We start from the raw sequence: 23,132 nt of genomic DNA on the forward strand, positions 1-23,132 counted from the left end.
TCTGTGCTAAGAAGTGGTTGATATGTGTGCCCATGTGTGTGCTCTTTATTTTGCAACTTTTATTCCATTCTGTGCTTTCCAGCCTGTCCAACCACTTGTTCTTTCTGGAAAGAAAGGGCTTAGCCAAGACTTCTTCCCTTGGGCCTTTCCAGTGCTCCTGCCTGTCGAGAGCTCAGCAACTACTACTACACTTCTTGTTATTAAAAGGACTTATAATAATAACAAAAACCCAAACGCCTCGCTCAGCTTTCAGGCACTCAGGAGGCAAAAGCGCTGGACTATTGTGTCCTCTGCTGTTGTAGGCCAGATTTACACCTTGTGTCATATCAATATGATCCCATCACAGTGATGCTATATCTCATTTGCGCATTTATACCTCGTGGGACACACAACTGTTGCTTTAATTTGGGTAATATGGAATAAAAAGCAGGAAATAACACTAGAAAAGTGGTGCACGGAATGCCTAATGTGCCCCAACAGTTTTAGTGATGTACGGATTGTGTAAAATCCATTCTGTGTTTCGTGGATTATCAGGTGTCTTTTGTTTCGTTGTCTGCCCACCTATGGAATTAACTTTTGTTAATTCCTGGATTTGCGCACGCGCAAATTTGTGCAAATGCAAACTTGTACAAATTTGCACATGTGCAAATGCTGAAATCCCCCCCCCCCAAAATGTGATTTTTTTACACTTTAGCCTGTGAAGGAAATGAGCATTCTTTTGGTCGTATTTTTCTATGACAGAAGTTGCACAAAACCCCTGAAGGTTAGAAAAGCAGTCCGCAACTCTGCAGACTCCTCTTGACAGGAGAAAAGCCGGTCCTGCTACACTATCTGTGGTTGCAGGAAAATCACATGGACATGTTGAGTATGTTACCAGAAGATATAGCAATGGAGCGGCAACAGCAAATCTAGCACTGACAAACCCAGTCAACATTAGCAACGTTTTACAGCCAAATTTTATGTTCATTACAGAAATTTGTTTCACAGCAAAAGAAATGTTCTATAACCAGAGGTCTGTGCTCTATGAAGGCTCGGCAGTTTACAGTGCAACCTCGGGCTACGTTTGTAATTGTTCCTGCTGTGAATTAAAAGAGAGAGATTGATTGATTATTATGGAAGACTGGTTTGGGGAATTTCCTAAGCGTTGCCTTAGCATCTGTTCATAATTTTTATAGATATTTTTGTTTTTCAATGAAGGTCCTATCTTAAATCAAACTCAACAATAAAAAGCAAAAATAGGTTTAAAGTATGTTTATAAATCACTGAGGATTTTTTTTTAAAAAAAAACCCCAGCTACAATAAATCAAACTTTAATAAAATAACTAGACTAAAGAAAAAGTATAAAAATGTTTGTAATTTTTTTATATATAATACAGCTATAACAGTATGCAAAAAAAAGAATTGACAGTCCAACATGTTGCAAACATATTGTAAGAACATTGGGGCAGAGACCTGTGTTCTTGGACTCAGTAAAATGACACCCATACGAATGTTGCTGTTTAAGAAAATGAACACGCCATTGATGTGATCCACTTTTACCAAGGAAGGGTTGAATGTACAGAAAGACTTCTAGAGTGCCTGATTCCCAGGAAATCCATCACAAACGCTAGAAGTCCTTCCCCATAAAGTCCAAAGTATTGTTATTCTCTCTAGCTACCCAGTGGTGAAGGAATCAGGAGCAATGTCATTCATCCTTACTTCTCAGGTGCCAGGGAAATGCCTTGGCATTCAAAGCAGATGCCAGTTCTGAGGTTTGGAAAGCCGTGGAAGAAATTAAGCCCTACGCCATGTATGTGCTTTGACCAACAGATAAAAACAAATAGCTCATTTGTCTGCTATATCTTTTGTAATTGCCCGGAACAACTGCAAAAGGAACAGTTACCGTATTTCTTCGATTCTAAGACGCCATCGATTGTAAGACGCACGCTAATTTCAGTACCACCAATGGAAAAAAAACTTTGATTCTAAGAAATAATAAACGACCTGCGATTCTAAGACGCACCCCATTTTTAGAGATGTTTATATGGGGGAAAAAGTGCGTCTTGGAATCGAAGAAATATGGTAGTAGAGATTGGTGGTTCCGATATCAGTGATGTGATAAATCCGCTCCAGGTTTCAGTCAAAACCAGACCGAATTCTGAAGAAGATATCCAAGGTGCGAACCAGTTCCAACTGAAACCCAGAGAAGATTCACCACCCCAGTGACACTGGAGCCGCAGCCTTCGCTGGGAATAGTATCTCCACCTTCCTTTGCATCTGGTCAATCTCCCCAAGAACGTTTTACCCAAATGAGATTTGCTGCCTGAAGTTACCAGATAAAACCCTTCGACTGAAGCAGTATCCAGGTGACTGGCAGAAACCTTGGGGATAGGAACATGAATTATCTTCTTTAACCTTCCAACAGTGATGGCATTGGAGTCCTCCAACTATGGGTGACAAACAGAAAGGAATACTTGGAGGCCACTGTACCAGATGAAATGAAGTGTCTATTTTCTTTATTTCAGAAGTCTATTGTGGAATTAAGAACATAGTAAGAGCCATGCTGGATCAGATTAAGGGTCCATCTAGTCAAGTACTCTTTTCACACAGTAGCTGACCAGCTGTTGACCATGGATCCACAAGCAGGACATGGCGCAACAGCACCCTCCACCCATGTTCCCCAGCAATTGGTGTATAGAGGCTTACTGCCTCTGATACTGGAGGTAGACATAACCATCAGGATTAGCAGCCATTCAGAACCTTCTACTCCAGGAATTTATCCAACACTCTTTTAAAGCCATCCAAATTGGTGGCCATCACCACATCTTGTGGTAGTGAATTCCATAGTTTGACTCTGCACTGTGTGAAGAAGTACCTCCTCGTATCTGTCCTGAATCTCCCACCAATTAGCTTCATGGGATGAGCCCTTTGTATTCTAGCATTTTGAGGGAGGGAGAAAAAAGTCTTCCTACCCACATGCATAATTTCGTACACCTCTATCAGGCCTCCCCTTAGCCTACTTTTTTTCCAAGCTAAACAATCCCAGCTGCTGTAATGTCCCGTCATAGGGGAGATGCTCCATTGCTCCAGCCCTTTGATCAGTTTAGTTAACCTTTTCTGCTCTTTTTCCAACTCTACATCACTAGCTGTCCTCTAGAAGGTGAGGGCCATTTTGGCAAAACAGCATGCCTCTCTCCCCTCCCCTGGCCCACAAGTCCTTGCTGCAAATGTTGTAATCTGGGTGGCTGTGCATGAAAACAGTAATAGAGACGGGCAGTGGTGGCTGGTGGCTCCTATATCAGTGGGGCAGTGAATCTGTCCTGGGTTTCAGTCAGAACTCTAAAGGAGCTATCCGAAGAGCTGAGCCCTATCTCCAGAATGGGTTCAGCAGCTTGGATGGACCCTTTAGACTTCCGACTGGTTCTGATTGAAACTTAGAGTGGATTCACTGCCCCACTGGCATAGGAGACACCAGCCACCATTGCAGACTGCAATTGGAGCGACAAAGTCTTTTAAAAGACACAGGGCCAAACTAGGCGATACACCAGCCATGCATGCAGCCATGGGAGCAGAGAGCTTTACACTTTTGCTCCCTACTGCAGTCCCAAATCTGGATTCCCCCCGCCCCAACACATACACACATGTATTGGCATGGAGAAGAAAGAAAGCTCCCATAGGAGTGAATGAGTCCACCACCACCCCGCAATGCAAATAGCAGCTGCACTTTGCTTTTTCAAAGTTAATCAAGCAATTGCTAATTAGCTATACCAGCTGAGAAGTATAGAAGTTGCTATTTAACATATATAGAGGACAAGAGGTTGGGGAAAGCAGCTATAAACCTGATTTTGTCCAGAAGGCTGAAGAAAGGATTTATACAATTCAGCATTTGATTGGCTTGTAAAACATCCTTTTCCCACCTGCTGACAAACCTTGATTCCTCTGATTCCAGCTGCATTTATTATTATTCCAGATGCATATTATTATTATTATTATTATTATTATTATTATTATTATTATTATTATTATTATTATTACATTTATATACCGCCCCATAGCCGAAGCTCTCTGGGCAGTTTACAAAACATTATCCTGATGCTAGTATTTCCCTTCATATAAAATCCTACCAATTGGCTGGGCTTCCCTTCACCCTCCCTTTTAAGCACTTACCTGCTGCAAAGGAAAGCATCAATAAGAAGCCAAGAGCCAAACCTTTATTCATCTGAGTGTTCATGCTGAAAGGTTAAAAGACACAAAAAGGACCCCTCAAGTCAGATCTAAATAGCATTTGAGGAATTCAAAGCCTCCTTCACCAGATTATGGCTGGGACAGGCCAGGGGCCAGTAGTCTTTTTTTTTGGGGGGGGGGGTCTAGAAGAACTTGTTTTCCCTGTTATCCCAGTTCTCGAATTCTATAGACTCTCACTTACCCCTGATTATCTATAAAATAATCAGAAGGTCCACAGGGATTCTTTGGATGACTCTTGGAGCCAGGAGACAAATCCAGATGGGAAGGAATGAACCTTCTTTCACTAGCTGCAGTATAAGCCACTTGCTAAATACCTCCCACTGCTAGCTGAAGAATAGCAGCTGATGTTACACCTGATGTTTCAGAAGTCCAGGCAGAGGCGCTATGTTCTCCTGCTACGCAGAAAGTGAACCATTAACAGGGATGTGGGCTTTGATCAAACCAGTTTCCCACTTGGCAACCCAAGCAGGTGAACAAAAAAAAGAGAGATTTTAACCACCGCCTTTCATATTGACAAACTATTTGAAATTGATACAGATCTTGCAAAGGCAACATTTAAAGATGACTTAGTTTCACGTCCCATCCCAAAATTTTATCTATCCAAGCATCTGTGCTTCCACTATTTTTCCATGCCGCTTTATGTGGGAGAAAAACATGCCTTTTGATCATGCTAAAAATGATTTTTTTATGTGATCACTAACATATTTGCAGTTCCCATAGGCTGTTGCTCTCTGTCCCAGAAAAGCACATCAAGACAATGGTGAAGGGGAAGAGGCTGAAAAAAAACCCCATCCTTCTGTCTGCTCTTCCTACTGCCTTTAAACAAAGGCATTTTATTCTTAAACTTCTCTTTAAAAATCCACTTTACCTGCCAAAATGACCTAACTTCTCCATTTCAGAGTAGCTGCCCTGTCACACCTCGAGCATCTCTCAGTTACACAGGCAAGAATTTCTTCCATTGGTCCTGTCTTGTCAGGAATACTAAAGATGGGATATATCACCTTTTACTTCCCTTCCTGGATTCTTGAAAAATGTAAACAAGAACCAATCCAGTTGTGCAAACCACCCAAAAACACATCAGGATCCACCTAACATAGACTAATGCTGAGTGCGAGTTTGTGTGTGTAGGACTGACAACTTGTAAAAAAAACTAACATCATAATTTAATGTGGTATATACACTATACACAATTCTTTTTTTCCAAGTGACTTTGTAATGGAAATTTCCTGGATCATCCTTTTTGAGTCAATAAAGAGACGTGCAAAACATACTGCAAATCATTCATTTTCTTTTAGTTTGAAAAGATACTTTATTTTGTACATTGTTTTGTTTTCTTACAAGAACTTTAAAAATTCACATTTTTGCAGATTTAAGTGTAACCAGCCAGAAGCAAGATCAGAAACAAGCTTTGTGTCTTGTCCCATTATTATTCTCTATATCTGTTTATGGTACTTTTAAGTATAATCAGTCAGACACATGGTTATTGTCTCTTCAAAAAAATCCACGCACCATTAACACAAATCTGAGATGTCTGGCACATCTCAGAAAGGAAAATGGTGACATGGGGGGAATTGCTAATTGCTCTCACCTCTACCTTGTTTAAACATTTCTATTTCAGAGGCCCAACAACTCTGATCATATGTATTTTGGCAGGGGGTGGGGAAATGAAAAAAAACCCCACCTATTTAAAATGGGAACAGTCAATGTTAACAACACCTGTTGTATTTTGCATTTGTTTTAGAATGAAGAAAGTGAAAAACCTAAAGAAAAACACTAGAAGTGTATAGCTTCATTCAGAAAGCCCTGACGGAAAAGTGCTTTTGATGAAGTCCTCAATCTGAAACCTGAAAATTCTATTGCCTGTCACATTTATGAATATATATAAACCTGTTGCTTAGATTTACGAAAAATAAATGTTATCAGAGCAGATAGGATGATTTTTGTTACCTTTTAAAAATAAGCAGCTTTCTCTCCCCTTGCTCTCCTTCCCTCCCTCCCTCCCCCCCCATTTCAGTGTGTATTTTGGAAAAGAAGGAAACATAGGACTCTGGATGACATGGTTTACAAAAAGATTTGAATGACTTGCACAAAGAACTCGAGTCAAAAAGTGAAACAAAGGTGAGCCTCTGGCAACCCTCATGATCACTAAGTGATAGATACCCTAGCAAACCTTTGGAAATGTGTACCTTCACAATAGTCATTGTCCATTGCCATATGTAGTTTTATTTGTAGAGTTATCACCAGAAAACCGAGAGACTTCTACTGAATGCCTGAAGTTTAGGGAATGGCAGGCATAACTGTTCCTTAGCAGAAAACACTGAATCAAAATGAATCTGCTCCTAAACAAAATGCAATCATGTGACCGGAAGCCACAGCTTCTGTGCACTGACGACATCGGTGAGTTTCCCCTTGATCTTTAGGAAATGCCTCTTGAACTCCAAACCATCTCCCTACATAGGAAAAAACAACACAGAGCATTAAAAATGAGGGAGTTGGTGGAATTCTGCATATTAGCTGAGGTATCTACAGATACAACAGAGGGAAGGAAGCACCATTATCATATTAATATTTGACAGTTAGAAAATTGGATTGTTTATCTATGCAGACCATGCACCGTTTTCTATGAAGTAGCTATATTAAAAAAGGAGAGATTGAGTGCCCTAAGAGAAAATTAAGCAAATACATATTAAAAAATAAACTGAGTTCAAAAATGTTAAAGCAATCAATGCCAATATATTTTGAATTTAGCTGTCTCGATGGATATAACTCATCTGAATGTAAACATAACCCCAATGAAATGTTACCAAGGCTACTGGCTGCAGAAAAAGCCAAGTGTGGCAGTTACATGGATTCTCAAACCTGGTAAGTATCATTCGGATCTAGATATTGTTTAAGATTTTGTCTACTATTACAAGATGTTGTGTATAGAATAGAACCACCTTCTCCAATCTGGTGCCCTCCAAGAATTGGACTACAACTCTTAGCATTCTTGATCTTTGGCCAAACTAGCTGGGGCTGATGGAAGTTGAAGTCCAAAATATCTGGAAGGCTAAAACAGCATCCTATTTTGAGTTTGAGCCAACCAGAACTAATGCTTTTAAATGGGGTTTTTGGGGGGAATCAGATACCAATGAAATTAAAGAAAATATATGGTTTAGAATACTTGTGATGTTGTCGCTGCAAGGTACAAAATGTGGGATCTAGACATAATTGGTAATCCTATAAATAAATACGAGATAAATAAATACCTGTCAAATCTCTCAGAGAGTAGGAACAGGAGATGCCCAACTCACATCAAAGAATTGTTATATATTGTGTCATAAATAGGATAAAAGTTGGTTTTAAAAACAGGTTTGGGTTCTAGTACAAATGCCAAAATCTTGCTATTCTTCTTGGAATTAAAGTGTTTGCTAAATTTGGCATACCTTAGACAGGCGGAAGTCCACGAGAATTTTGTCATCCATTTCCACCAAGTTTGCCTTGAAAATCAGTTTGTTGTTTCTTCTATCTGTGGTTGATATGGTGACCTTATAAGGAAAAAATAATACTATTATCAGGAGGAAAAATGGTTACAACGCAATATAACTATGCTTATCAGAAACAAATCCCACAATGTTCAGTGGTGTTTATTATCCCCACACATCTGGCTAAAGATCAACCTAGTACGGGATTAGCTAGCCACTCTCTTTGTAGGGAGGACTGAGAAGGATTTTTTCCCCTCCCACTCAATGAGGGCAGGTTTTTGCCTACTCCATACTGGAAGTGCTATGAGAGGAGAGGGGATAAACAGGTTGATTGGTATAGGAATGTGCAGGAATCGGCAATATATAAGAATAGGGACGGTGGAGCACTCTGACATCTTTTGGTGATTGGCATATCCGGAGGACCTGCTCCTAGTAAGCTATGAGGCTCAAGTGTCAGGATATGGTTTGCCTTTGGAGACTCTCCGGCTTCACCTACTCCGAGCTGTGAGGCTTCGGGTGGGGGTGACGTGGGCTGGTCTCCCCGCACTTGCAGAGTGTCATATAAGAAAGGGGCCTGGCTCCTGGCTTTGGAGAAGGCTCGCCTATTAAGCTAGTTTAACTTGGGTGAACTATCCATATTATTCAAATAAAGAGGCCCTTAGTTTAACTCAAGTTCTGGTGTCTGTGTCTTTACTCTATGCTTCCTTCTCCACTCACAACAAATCCCACAATGTTCACTGGTGTTTATCCCCACATATCTAAAGATCACCCCTACAACCTTGAACTCAATAAAACAGCATGATTTCTAAAGTATATTGTCCCCCAGCCAAAAGTGCATACATTTCCATTCCTGGTTTATACCTGGTTGATGCAACTTTTCTTCCAGATGTAGCCCATCTTTTCACAAACCTCCTTCAAGACATGGTAGGACTGGCTAGCATCCAGTTTCAAAAAGAAACGGGTCATTCTCTTCACTAAGCGCTGCCATGGGTTCTGAGAGAAAGGAAGACAAAGATGCCAAAGAACAGGTGGAAAGTGAGCAATGAAAGCTATTCCCTTCAAACCAATACGTTTTGAAAATTTAAGATGCATGCCACGTTTTCCTCAAAACCGCATCATCATCGTCATTAGGCTAAAGGCCTTTCATAAAAAAGATTACAATCTGTACATGGTTTGTGCATGCACCCAAATAAATTATATGGGGGGTGGGCGGGGTTAAGTGAAAGGAAAAAATGTGATTTAATGAAAGCAAAAGCACCAGAAGAAGTTTCAGTAAGAAGTTACTGGTCCACTGGCCAAGACACTGTAAATTGCCACTGAACATAAGAGCCCTGCTGGATCAGACTAAGGGTCCATCCCACCCCCCAGTTCACACAGTGGCCAACTGGCTGTTCCTACCCACAAGCAGGACATGAGTACAACAGCATCCTCCTGCCCATGTCCCCCAGCAATTGGTGTATATAGGCTGACTGCCTCTGATATTGGAGGCAGCACATAGCCATCAGGACTAGTAGCCACTGAATCCCATGGTTTATTTGTGGTGTGTAAAGAAATCCTTCCTTTTATCTGTTCTGAAACCCCCACCCATCAGCTCCATGGGATGACTGCCACGACACAGGCTCTGTACAACAGACCCGGCCGAGGCTACTCCCTGCTCAAGCCAAGCACCACCGCTTGATACGCCTGAGGCGACGGATAAACACCACCTTCCTCCAAACTATGTGGAGAAAGGGGTTAAATGGAGAAGGATTTCAATAATAAATTGAAGTGCTGTGAATTATATGTGCTGAGGTGAATTATTGTCAGAGTGGGTGCTAAATGTATAAACTTCAGATGATAAAAGCCAAACGGACATGTGGGATTTTTGTGGTAGTTAAAACAAAATGATTAAAATTTATTTTAAAAGTTCACAAGCTTTGTTTCAAAATAAAACATTTAAAAACCTTTTTGAAACCTCTCATCCAATCCTTTCACCCATTCACATACGCGCTTTCCTTTCTCTCACACAATCACTCTTGAGCTTTCTTTATTATCAGTATTGTTTTATATACATCAACTATGTGCACACCACACTCCAAAGACACCACTCTCTACCCTGAACCTCAAATTCTCCAGACCTTAAGTACTCTAAACATTGAGTGCTAACACACAGAGAGCCCTAAGAGTACCCTAAAGTCTCCCTCAATCCCCTCAGTCATTCCCTTATATATCACTCCTTCCCCCCATCTAAGACATTCTAACTCTACCCACTCAGGCCAACATTCTAAAAACCACAGACTTACAAACTTCAGACATACATTTGGGAACTGACTTGTGGGGTGTAACACCACAATGACCCCTTAGAATTATGAGAGAGGGAGAAAAATATTTCCCTATCCATATTCTCCACATCATGCATAATTTTGTACACCTCTATCAGGCCTCCTCTTGGCCTCCTTTCCCCCCGCAAGCTAAACAATCACAGCTGTTATAACCTCCCCTCATAGGGGGAGATGTTCTACTGGACAATGGCGTACCTGTGAAGAACTTGGTGTGCCTAGTAACTGGCTGTTCAGAAGCATGTGTTCAGGGCAGGCTGGTTGGGAGAAGCTGATCCCTTGCACTAGCTTGTCAATACTGGCTGGACTGCTGTCCCACAAGGAAAGGCCAGTGCCCGGCTCAGGCTGGGAATAGGAACACGTCTTTTTATCCTCACTGCAGCAATGAAAACAATTGTAGTTATATTACTAAAGTATATCACAATGTCACATTTTCCAGTACTGTATACTCTGAAGGGTTACTGCTACGTACGCTGTCCTATATAATATGCCAATATCATAATTGCACTATTAGATCAATTTCCCTTTCCCATGCCAATTAGAGAGTCTCTCATCTAAAACTGGCCATTAAGTCTCAGAAGCCTGGGTCCATTTTTATACAGCACAATAATCTTTTATATGATCACACTGCATATGTATACACATTTATACCTGTGTGCACTTTTAACTGGAGAGAAGTCCATATCTGATCGAATGTGCTTAGAAAAACCTCCAGGAGAATCAGATAGTCCTCCTGAGGAGACCCGAGGGCGCTTTATGCCTACAGAGAAAGACATGCTGTGACTAGCATTCAGAAAAACAATTTTAGACATTCACACTGTTAAAGACTGAATAAATCCTGAGTAATTCATTGCTTTTTTAACATTAGGCTAAATCCTCAAGCCTCCCCACCTGATCTCTCTGGGGTTATATGCCAGTTTATCTTTGTGTCTCTTCCTGAGGCCCACCCACCCACCGAAAAAAGCTAAATACAAAGGCTGGGTTCACACAACAGGCTAACCCACCATGGGTTATTGTGTTGTCTGAATGCAGTGTGTTTTCCGCAAGGTGGCTCGTTAACCATGCAGTGTAGTCTATTATTCTCAAACAGGCCACCTTGAGAAACCACGGCTTGTTGTTGGGTTGTTCAGGATGGTTAACAAGCCACACTGGATGGTTAGCAAGTCACCATGCTAAAAAAAAAAACCCCGCTGCATTTAGACAACACAATGTGCACCTTCACAAAAGTCAACACAATAACGGCCAGTTCAACAAGAACCCATACTGGGTGGGTTAGCGTGTCAAAGTCTCACTTGTATTTGCGCACACTGATGTAAACTCAAAGCCATCTGTGCAAGATTTATTAATACTTGGATCAGCTTTGCAAGCCAAGTGAGAGTACTACCAAATTAAATTATCTGCAGAATTAGCACACTGACAATCTTTTCCATCATTAGAGCTAATAAATATCTAAATACAAACTACACTTTCCATATCATAATTTTCATTCGGATGATTGTTCCTACAAGTCACTCATACGGGGGCTGGGGGGGTGGAATCATAATATGGGAAGGATTTATTTCTGTGTCTATCCTCAAACTAAACATGGATATACCTAGAATTCAGAATAAGCCCTAAGTAATAACAACACTTGAGAAATGGGACCAATCAACAAGGATACGCAAAAGCAAAGAAAATTTTAGAGGCTAGTATTAACCTCCGTTAAAATTAAAATAAGTTGGGTCACATAACATACAACTATCAAGACCTTTTAAAATACAATTTGTTCCTTTCAGCAGCATATGCTAGACTACTACGCAGAATAGAGATGTAATAAAACTGTCTGCAGATGTCCTAAGAATTACAAAAATGCAGTGATATGCTACTATAATGTGGCTTTAAAAGACATTTACCTTTCTTTAAGGGTTTGTTGTACCACCTATCCTTTTTTATATCCACAATAGTAAGTCTTGATGCAGGGTTCTCAGTTAATATTTTGAGAAGTAAAGCTGCAAAAAAATAAAAATAAAGTATTAGTTATATATGATCTACAACTTCAGGTGCTGTCCAGACAGGTTCTGTAACAACACTTTTATTTGTTTATTTATAAAATTTATAAACTGTTCTGCATTTTAAAAAGTTTGCTGAGTGATGAAGAGTAAAGAAAAAAACAATCAAAATACAAACAAATAAAAATATTTTGAATTTCCTGGTCATTCAGGCAAAACTTGTTTAAATAAAAATGCCATTAGAAAACTGAGGGACCAATCCTATTTCCCCCAGACAGTGTCTAGGAGGACACAGGATTGTTCAGTTACGGGGCTCCGGTGTTGGAAACAGGGCTCCAACATCTGAGCCCAGGAACTCGATCCCCCTCCTAGCCAGCATGGTTTTGGGTACCGGGATGGGAGGAGACTGGGGTGTAGCTGTACAACTTTTCCTATGGCCATCCCAGCCTCCTTCCCTTGCCCTCCAAAGCACTGCTGCTAGACGGGTGAAATCGCCCATCTAGCAAAAATGCAGGGTGGCTGAAAAGAAGTGGTAAAGATTGCCTCCGCGCTCCAGCTACCATGTACGGGATACTCAACAGCCTCCAATTGCAGAGCCTGCCGACTATCCTCATAGGATTGCACCCTGTAGGATTGCCCCCAAAGTTTAACTAAACTGAAATGCCCTCAAACCTGCTTTGAGTATTTCTATTTCAACACAACTTCAAATAAATTCTTAATTTTTTTTTACAAGAATCAGGACATGAGGTTTTAGATGCCTTTTGAAGGGTGTGACCTGTACTCAGAGAAATACCACTTTGGTTTCTTAGCAAATGCACTAAGCCTTACCACTAAGCAAATATAAAGTCAGTCAATCAATGTAGGTACCTAGTGGCAATGAATCAATCTTCTTCCATGGTGAAAGATATGTTTTCTTTTCTTTCCAATCACAATATTCTTGACATGTGTCACTTGGCTGGTCCCATGGCAATTCTGCAAGAAAGGAGGCCACAGTTTTAGGCAGGAATTCCGAATAATCCAGGAGGAAAGACGGAACACGCGTAGAATGTTGGACCTCAACTGAATGAATTTTAGCATGTCCAGAGGAAAACAGATGCCCAAGAACCACAGGCCGTATCTAACGGGGCCGCTCCACCTACGTTGCTGCTGTTGTGTTCATGGGACGCACCACTTGCACAAAGGGGCATTTGCTTTTCTAAATATAACCCCAGAAACAAACAAGAAACACTAATTTCCAGATTGGGAGAGGTCAGCAGAGTTCTTTCTGCAAGTTCCAGTGATCTGCCTCATTCTGGAAACAAGACCTATTATGAAAGTTGCAGGCCCCACAAGAGCTAGGCCGCAATAAGATACTGCCCTATATCAGGGTCACTAATATTCACACTACCTGCATAGCTCATTTGGAACAGGGTCATTAATGGCTTTAAAATAACCTTATTTTAACACCACTAATGACCCTGTCCCAAACGAGCTGCTAATGGTTTAATTTGTTTTTAGCTCTGTATATTTATTGTTTTATATTGTATGATTTTATCTGTACGCCGCCCTGAAACCCTAGTGATATAGGGTGGGATACAAATGTTTTAAATAAATAAATAAATAAAAATAATAAGTTGGAAAGTTGTTCTAAACAATTCTCATTGCTTAGAATTGCCTTCCAGACAGTAAGCATCTTGGTGCTAAACAATACTGTAATCTTCCTTGAGCCTTCAGAGTATGGCCAGAGAGAGTTTTAAATAAATATCCTGAATCCCAGAAGATAATACATACAGCTTTCCGCTTATTTGTTCCACTGTAGTATAAATTTCTGTAATTCGTTTTATGAAACAAATCTGAATTAACAAAATGAGCTAAAACTTGGGTAGGTCTTACCTCCTGCCAACATTGCGGTGAGGACTATTCCACAAGACCAAACATCAACGGGCTCAGCATAGAATTCTTTTCTTTTAAGGACTTCTGGGGCGACATACGGCAGTGTGCCACATATCTTGCTTAGCAATCGCTCGCGGCCATTGTACTTAAACACAGTTGCTAGCCCAAAATCAGAGATTTTGAGGTTATCTAAGCAAAAAAAAAAAGTAATATATCACCACACCATCTTTGCTTGAAATGCATCAAGGTAAAACCAATCTAAAAAGACAGTAATATTTAACTTATAAAAACGGTCCATGAGGCTGAACAGGACAAAGGGATCTTTGGTGTAATTAACAGAAGCCCTATTCAGGCACTACGCTTGTGTGTTTTATGGACACACAAGAGAGGAGAGCAAAGATGAGCCTGTAGCTCTGCCTACTCCATCACAACCCTCCACCTGCTTAATGAGACTTTCTATCCATCTAGGCCAGCGCTGGCAACCTTGGGACGTCCAGGTGTTTAGGACTACAACTCCCATTTTAATAGTTAAATGTACGCTCAGTCCTTTTGTATGTAACTTTTGCTGGAATGGTCTATTGACTGCAATAAAAGTGTTGTTGTTGTTTTTAAACTCCCATAATCCCCAAATCAATTTGGCGAATGGTCAGGAATTCACCAACTTGTAATTCAAAACATCTCGAGGGCACCCGATGCCTGCCCTTGGTCTAGGCTCCCTGCACAAGTTAGAACCCTGGAAAATCGACACAAATAGAAAAGACTTCCCACTACAAAGACACGGCACAAAGATGATGGTGACAAGAGGCAGAGCTCAGCACGCTCACCCTCACTCTTCTGTCGCATGCTTATGAAAGAGACAAGCGTATCACCTTAATTGGGCTAGAGCGCACCTAAATGTGGCGACTGAGAAATATCCCGTAGGATTACGTCTTCTATCATTTCCTTGCTCCAAATCGAAAGTCAGCTGTCTGAAAGCTTAAATGGAATTTTCTGAGTCCAAAAGCTGTAAACTTCTGGGGGATGGATGCTGAGAGCAAACAAGGGAGAACTGTTGCCTTCATGCCCTGCTTGTGGGTCCCCAAGGGTATCTGGTGGGACACTGTTGAAAAAAGAAGGCAGGTACAGCTAGACAAAGGCCCCTGCCTGAAACCTTGCAGAGCCACTGACAGTCCGTGTTGACAAAACTAGACTAGACAGACCAATGGTGTGACTTAGTATAAGGCAACTTCCTATGACTGCATAGATTATACCTAAAGTCTGAAATGAGTTTAGCTTTTCTTTTTTTAAAGCAAGATTTTCCTTTCCTATTTTCCAGCCTCCACCGATTTTCAGACTATTAGAACAAAATGGTTTGTCTCTTACCTCTTTCATCTAGCAACAGATTCTCTGGCTTAATATCCCGATGTGTTACTCCGATACTGTGGAGGTAGACCTTTAAAAAAATTATACAAGCTATTAATTCCACCTTTATCCAAAAGGGGAAAAAACACACACATTATCTTCAAAAAGCAGCATAAACTTACCACACCAGCTATAAGCTGGTGGAAGAACTTCTGTGCTTCCGATTCAGGCATTCCTATATCAGGTTCTGAAAGAAGATACCATTTCATCATTAAGAGGATGTACATTGTTAGCAACTCTCCCTTCCAACCCCAACCACTAGAACATTCTGGTTGTTTGTCCAGAAATTATTATGACTGCAGATGTTAGTGGTAGTAGAGAGACAACCATCTGTCAGGGATGCTTGAAGGTGGATTCCTGCATTGAGCAGGGGGTTGGACTTGATGGCCTTATAGGCCCCTTCCAGCTCTACTATTCTATGAGATTATGCTTCACATTAACATTTAAAAGAGCAAATGACAATTTTAGTTTAAGCACCATGGATTTTTTTTTTAAGTTCATAAAATGATTTTAGCTTACTTTAAGTGTGCTTAGCTTTGGATGCATTTACATGTCCCTGAAAGAACATGACAGCCAAGACCAGCTACATCCCAACTGTGTCCTGACTGTGTGTGTTTTACTCCACAAAACCTCCTGTACCTATTCGGTCGAAGAGCTCTCCCCCACTGCAGTACTCTAGAAAGAGATACTGGATAGTGCCTTCTCGCCGATGCCCATAGAACTTCACAATGTTCTCATGGTTTAGCATTTTGTTAATGCAGATCTCCTTCTTAATCTGGTCTGGACATTCTATAGCACGTTTCATGTCAACGATTTTTACTGCAACTGCTTCTTCAGTGCGCCTGTTCACAGCTAGCTGAACTCTAAAGAGAAGGAAAGCAGAGTTACAGCTAGGCTTTCTGTCCCGGACATCATTGCTAAAGTAGCTGAAGCCTAGAATTAGTCTACATTTTGTCTACCATCCAGAGTCCACATTTTCTCCCCTTCTCAGAAGTGACTCCGCAACTCAATTTTTCATATGTACAATTACCCAACAGAAGAACATAACAGCAACTTTAATTTACAGCTCCCCCTTGCTGTACAAACAGGATTCTACCTTCATAAGCTACATGTTATATGCTGTGGCATAAGCTACACATACTCACTCTCCATAAGCACCTTCTCCAAGGGTCTGAACTAAGTCCCAGTCTTCCACAAAAGGCACCGCCATGTTGAAAGAGAGCACACACTCTACAGATCAACAAGATAAGGAATTGGGTAAGTCAATCATCATTTAAAAGGTTGTTTCTTAATGAGCAAAAAACATGATTTGGGCTTATAAAGCCTTACATCAGCCTTCCTCAACCTGGGCCGCTCCAGATGTGTGGGACTACAACTCCCAGAATGCCCCAGCCAGCTGGCTGGGGCATTCTGGGAGATGCAGTCCAACACATCTGGAGCGGCCCAGGTTGAGGAAGGCTGCCTTACATGGACCAGAATATTTGACAGAGGTCCTCTCCTAGCATGACCCTACCAGTATACTAAGGCCTTCCTCCAGGTACCTCCTACAAGGGGGTCTTGGAAGGTGGCAACAAGGGAGAGGGTCTTCTCAGTGGTGCTCCCCACCCACCACCCACCCCGTCCGATTATAGAACGATCTCCCCAGCAAGGCCTGCCTGATGCCAACATAGTTATCTTTTGGGCACCAGGTTAAGACCTTCCTCTACTCTCAGGCATTTGGCAGCATATAAGGTTTTTAATTCAGCTCTTGGATTTCTTATTGACGATTGTTAAAATTATTTAGATATGTGTGGGTATGTTTGCACACTGTCTTTCTATACGTTTGCATGGTAGCCAGGTTTTTTATTATTACGTTGAATATTGCATTTTTAAGGTTTTTAGTTTTTGTAAACAGCGCAGAGGGCTTTGGCCATTGGGGCAGTACAGAAATGTAATAAACGAAATATAACAGATGCCTCTTTCAGCAAAACACTAAGGATGCAGTCCTGTGCCTGTTTGGTGCATTCTCTTCCCCTCCTTATTGTTTTATTATGGTTTTATTAGAATGTAAGCCTATGCGGCAGGGTCTTGCTATTTACTGTTTTACTCTGTACAGCACCATGTACATTGATGGTGCTATATAAATAAATAAATAAATAAATAATAATGCACCCTTCCTGAGTAACTGTATTTAACAGTGAGCTTACTTCTGATACATAGAATGGGAAGGAAAAGCCATTTTTCACATATCTGCTTTGAACATAAGTCCACAGAGAAGTTACTAGACCACAGAGAAGTTGAGCTCCAACTCTCCTGCAGTTCACCACTGTTTCTATACTCTATTCCTCTTCTTGTGGCTACTGGGTTTCTCTGCTGGATGCAAAAGAGGGCTCCGTCTGTCTATCCCTACACTAGCTCGCCCGCTCACCTGCACATAATTCTTTGTCGTCTATGGCTACCAGGTGAATGCTTAAATAGAAAGCTGGCCTACAAGAAGCACACTAACCTAAACCCATTTGACTTGGGATGCTTCCAGAAACAGACCAGAAACATGGGCCTTCAATTGTGACATGCCCCCAACTGTATCTCTGCCACACCTGAAGTCAAGTTGTTTCCAGGCCAAAGGCAACCAAATCCTGTTATATTTGAATCTTAAATTATGTCAAAGTCATTTAGAAACTTTGTATATATATTACACAATCTCCCCAAATAAAATCATGGCAATTCACAACATTAAATAAGCTACACAAAAATAAAAGGACATTGTTTACACAAACCAATGGCACTGCAAAATAAAGAGTAAAGACAGTGTGTTTGCTGCCTGCCACTCTCGGTATGTACAACACCTGGAATAATACAAAGTCTGACTATGCAGCAATCCAAAATAGGAACAGAAGTCCAAAACTACTACAGAGAAAGCATCATGGCTTGTACCAATACACCTGAGATTCCACAAGACCGGTGCCTCATCCACAGATTCAGTGATTGGTCAATTTCATCTTGGTTGAGTCCCAACATCCACCTGCCCCCAGTTTTAACAACTGTTTAACAGGAAGTAATTCAACTGGTGCAGCTTTCTCAAGGCCAGCAAATACAAGGAAGGAAAACACTCCACCTGTTGAGTTGCTGTCAAGCTACTCTTAAAAAGACGTTAAGAATTCTGCCAAAAAGGGAATGGGAAACCCAGTGTGGGTTTAAATCATCCACATAGCCTTCTCCAATCTGGTCCTTCCAGATGTTTTGGACTACAACTCCCAGCATTCCTGACCATGCTAGCTGAGGCTGATGGGCACTGAAGTCCCAAACACCTGGAGGAAAGTGAGAAGGCTACTATATAGTAACGACAAACTCATTCTCAAAGTGCCCATCCATGCATAGCCAGAATTGCACAACCTATGCAAAAAATCTTGAAGTCCTGGGGACCCAGAATGCGATAGAAGTAGGGGGGCAAACCTTAAGGGACCACCCACCCCCATAAAAGCCAGGGGAAACGCCTTCAAACAGCCTACTAAGAAACAAGCATGCTCAATGGGCACAGGCTAACTGACTTGCCAATGGGAACCTGACTGCAGGGCAGAGCAGCCTTCTCCAACTATTATTATTATTATTAATAATAATAATATTTATTTATAAAGCGCCATCAATTTTCATGGCGCTGTACAGAACGAAACGAAACAAGACCATCTGCCATATGGCTTACAATCTAAAAGTAGTGGTTCTCCTGATAATTTTGGACTACAACCCCCAGCATCCGCTACCATTGGCTATGCTGACTGAAGTTGATGGCAGTTGAAACCCCGAACATCTCAAGGGGGGACCAGGTTGGGGAAAACTGGCCTGGAGTAACTTGGGGCGGGCGGGGGGGGGGTGAGGGCACAGCTGGCAGCGGCCCTGCGCGGAAACACACCGCGCTGCAACATTTTGTTGCAGAGCCCCCCCCCCCCCAATCTTGCAGCTTAGGAACCCCAGAACGTCTCTCCCCCCCCCCCCGCCGCCCCCCGACTTCTTGCCTCCCTCAAAAGCTTCCTGAGGAAATGTATAGCGGGGGGGGGGGGGGAGGTAGGGAAGCCCTGAGCCCAGCACCGTGTGAGAGGGAAGCGGAGGAAGAGGCGCCTTCGCTTTCCCACCCGCAGAGGAAGGGGGGCGACCCACACGCGCTGGTCCTCACCGGGGCGGCGACGGCGGCGGCTGCTTCGCCGGCGACTCAGCAAACAGCGTTTCCCGCCCAACAGCGACGAAAAGTGGAGCCCGGCAGTGACTGGAGGAGGAGGAGGAGGAGGAGAGAAAGCAGCGCCCGGGTTCCGCCGCCAGCTCCTCCCACTGCTTCTGCCTCGGCCGTGAGGCAACATAATGGCGGCCAGCGCTGCCCCGCCAAGCTAAACCCTGGAGTCTCTCAGGGCGCAATCCTATACAAGGGCAGGTGGAGGGCGGGAGGCCCTACAACTCCCAGCATTCCCCAGTTGTAGGGCCTCCCCCCCCCACCGTCTGACTGTTAGAGCAGTACAATGGAGGCAGTGACCTAGGGAGGTGGTGGGCTATCCCACACTAGAGGCCTTCAAGAGGCAGTTGGGCAAGCATCATAGAATCATAGAATAGCAGAGTTGGAAGGGGTCTACAAGGCCATCGAGTCCAACCCCCTGCTCAATGCAGGAATCCACCCTACAGCATACTTGAGTCCAACCCCCTGCTCAATGCAGGAATCCACCCTACAGCATACTTGAGTCCAACCCCCTGCTCAATGCAGGAATCCACCCTACAGCATACTTGAGTCCAACCCCCTGCTCAATGCAGGAATCCACCCTACAGCATACTTGAGTCCAACCCCTTGCTCAATGCAGGAATCCACCCTAAAGCATCCCTGACAGATGCTTGTCCAGCTGCCTCTTGTAGGCCTCCAGTGTGGGAGAGCCCACAACCTCCCTAGGTAGCTGATTCCATTGTCGTACTGCTCTAACAGTCAGGAAGTTTTTCCTGATGTCCAGTAGGAATCTGGCTTCCTTTAACTTGAGCCCGTTATTCCGTGTCCTTCACTCTGGGAGGATCGAGAAGAGATCCTGGCCCTCCTCTGTGTGATAACCTTTTAAGTATTTGAAGAGTGCTATCATGTCTCCCCTCCATCTTCTCTTCTCCAGGCTAAACATGCCCAGTTCTTTCAGTCTCTCTTCATAGGGCTTTGTTTCTAGACCTCTGATCATCCTGGTTGCCCTCTTCTGAACCTAAAGCATCTGTCATTAGGGTGACCCTATGAAAAGGAGGACAGGGCTCTTGTATCTTTAACAGTTGTATTGAAGAGGGAATTTCAGCAGGTGTCATTTGTATATATGGAGAACCTGATGAAATTTCTTCTTCATCTCAACAGTTAAAGCTGCAGGTGCCCTGCCCTCTTTTAAATCTGGTCACCCTAGTATAGTTCCTGCACCTTTAACTGTTGTGATGAAGAGGGAATTTCACCTTCTTCAATTGACACCTGCTGAAATTCCCTCTTCAATACAACTGTTAAAGATACAGGAGCCCTGTCTTCCTTTTCATATGGTCACCCTAGCTTTAGGGTAGATTCCTGCATTGAGCAGGGGGTTGGACTCTATGGCCTTATAGACCCCTTCCAGCCCTGCTATTCTAGGATAAGGGCAGAGTTGCCCCCTTAAGCAGCATCTCATGCATCTTCCCCTCACCCTCAGGGCCGGTGACAGACTATTTTGCACCCCAGGCAAGGCGAGCTACTTGCACCATCCCCACCCCCAAAATTGCCAACTTCGATTCAGCTGTTCAAGAAGAGTTTTTGAACGATTATATTTTCGTTTTATTGGGGTTTTTTTTCTTAAAACAGCTAATTTGTATAAAACCGTGACCCTGAAAGGGCAGTACTGTGCCCCTCTGAGGTCTGCACTCTAGGCAGCTGCCTAGTTGGCCTGCCCACCCCACACATCATAGAACGCTCCCACTGGCCCGGGACTGTTTTCAGAGCGGCAGCCGTGTTAGGCTTCCGCTGCAAAAACATCACTTCGGCACCTGCAATCCTATAAACTCTTGCCTAGGAGCGAGTCCTGTTGAGCTCGGCGGAGTTTAATGTTGAGGATACATGTGCAGGAGTGCGCTGCTGAAGGTTTAGTGCAATCCTGTACTTATCAGAAGTTATGTCCCACTGGGCGTTACACTACGGGGCAAGCTCCCAGGCTAGGTGGGTATGGGATTGCTGTCTAAGGCTGCAATCCTAAAACGGTTGCTAGGAAATGAACATCATTGTACAAATGAAATTAATAAAACAAATCAAAAATAAATAGCAGGCTTTCCCTGGGCTGTGACTGCTGCTGAGTTTACTTTTGATTTTACCTGGCATTGTTGAACTTTTAAAACTTTGTATTATGTTTTGATCTGTTGCGTGTTATGGTTTTAATTGTGAACTGCCCAGTGTCTCAGCTATTGGGCAGTATAAAAATGTAGTAAATCAATAATAAAATGAAATTGAACACAGTAGGGCTAACTTCTGAGTAAATATGCACAAAATCATGCTGTTAAATGTTTTTAGTGTGGCCTAGGTTTTTATGGCATCTGATGACATGGGCTCTGGTCCACAAAAGCTTATACCGTAATAACATTTGTGACAGAGGAGATCCGTATAGGAGTGCACTGAGTCCAATGTGACTTACTCCCAAGTGAGTACGTGTATAGTCAGGCTTTCAGGTGACACAAGGTGACTTTCGTGGCTTTCTGTTGATTGCTAGAATAAATTTCCAGAATAGCCTTGTTACACAAATTTTATTATGGCATAAGCTGCTGTGGACCAGAAAAACACAAAATAATATTCATAGAATTTGCCTTAGAAAGATCAGAAAATTAATGGAGATACCAAATGGCCTGTAGGCTAGACTGCTATATTATTATTATTATTATTATTATTATTATTATTATTATTATTATTATTATTATTTATATCCCGCCTTTTGCCCAATACTGGGCCTATAGAAGACCTCCGGGTACAGGAGTAGTATACCACTGAAGTGGATACCACAAAAGGCTGTGACCGTCTGTGGTATCCACTTCAGAAGGCTTCTCAAAGGCATCTGGTGGCTTTATATGACAAACAAGATACTGCACCAGATGGAACTTTAGTATGATCGAGTAGGGCTCTTGGGTGCTTTTGAATTTCAAAGTAGAAGGGGTGGTGGCTCATGTTCACCCTAAAAGCAATTCTGACCTCAGATCTGTGGAAGCTGACTAGGGTTACTCAATGGCAATGGGACTCATTCTACATCTATTTCATCACATATTCTAGGATTAAATCCAGACACTAAATACAGGTTTTGGAACTGTGGCTTGTTTCCAAATGATAATCTTTCCCAATCTCCACAATCAGACTTTCAGGTAATTTAGAACTGATGTACAGTAGCTAGTCTTGCTTAAGCGGAATTCAGCTTGAACAAAGTGTTAAGCTCTGGGAAACCTTCCATGCCAGAACTCTTCGCTAAAATGGTATACTAAAATAAATGCCATGTGAGCATGTGCAGAGTGTCCTTTCCCTAACATACCAGCCTTCCTCAACCTGGGGCGCTCCAGATGTGTTGGACTGCATCTCCCAAACATTCTGGGAGTTGTAGTCCAACACATCTGGAGCGCCCCAGGTTGAGGAAGGCTGATTTATACAGAGGACACTTAGATTCCTTCAGTAATAGAAGCTGGAGGGAAGTTGGTTTCATATAGTATGAAACCTGAAAAGCAAACCTAAACCTGTTTACACAGGAAGAATAGGTAGGACAGTAAAGCAGCAGGGATAGGAGAGGTAGGTAATAGAGGATATTCAATTACTCACACATACCCTTCCAATCATTTAGACTACTACTGTAAACCATCAAGTAAAGGATCAGGAGGAAATGAACAAGAATACACAC

At 42.4% G+C, this 23,132-nt stretch overlaps 1 protein-coding gene across 1 annotated transcript; it reads right to left on the minus strand.

The window, feature by feature from the left end:
- Positions 1–6,249: 6,249 nt before the first annotated feature.
- Positions 6,250–16,493, minus strand: CHEK1 (checkpoint kinase 1). Its single transcript, XM_063138870.1, has 12 exons — positions 16,413–16,493; positions 15,907–16,130; positions 15,390–15,454; positions 15,229–15,298; positions 13,867–14,055; positions 12,862–12,966; positions 11,899–11,994; positions 10,658–10,766; positions 10,205–10,382; positions 8,550–8,681; positions 7,650–7,751; positions 6,250–6,674 (listed from the first exon to the last, which is right to left on the minus strand). The coding sequence occupies exons 1-12, from the start codon at positions 16,475–16,477 to the stop codon at positions 6,579–6,581; spliced, it is 1,431 nt and encodes a 476-aa protein (XP_062994940.1). The 5' UTR covers positions 16,478–16,493; the 3' UTR covers positions 6,250–6,578.
- Between the last annotated feature and the right edge of the window lie 6,639 nt (positions 16,494–23,132).

This window comes from Elgaria multicarinata, chromosome 12 (assembly GCF_023053635.1).
Source record: "Elgaria multicarinata webbii isolate HBS135686 ecotype San Diego chromosome 12, rElgMul1.1.pri, whole genome shotgun sequence".
NCBI lineage: Eukaryota > Metazoa > Chordata > Lepidosauria > Squamata > Anguidae > Elgaria > Elgaria multicarinata.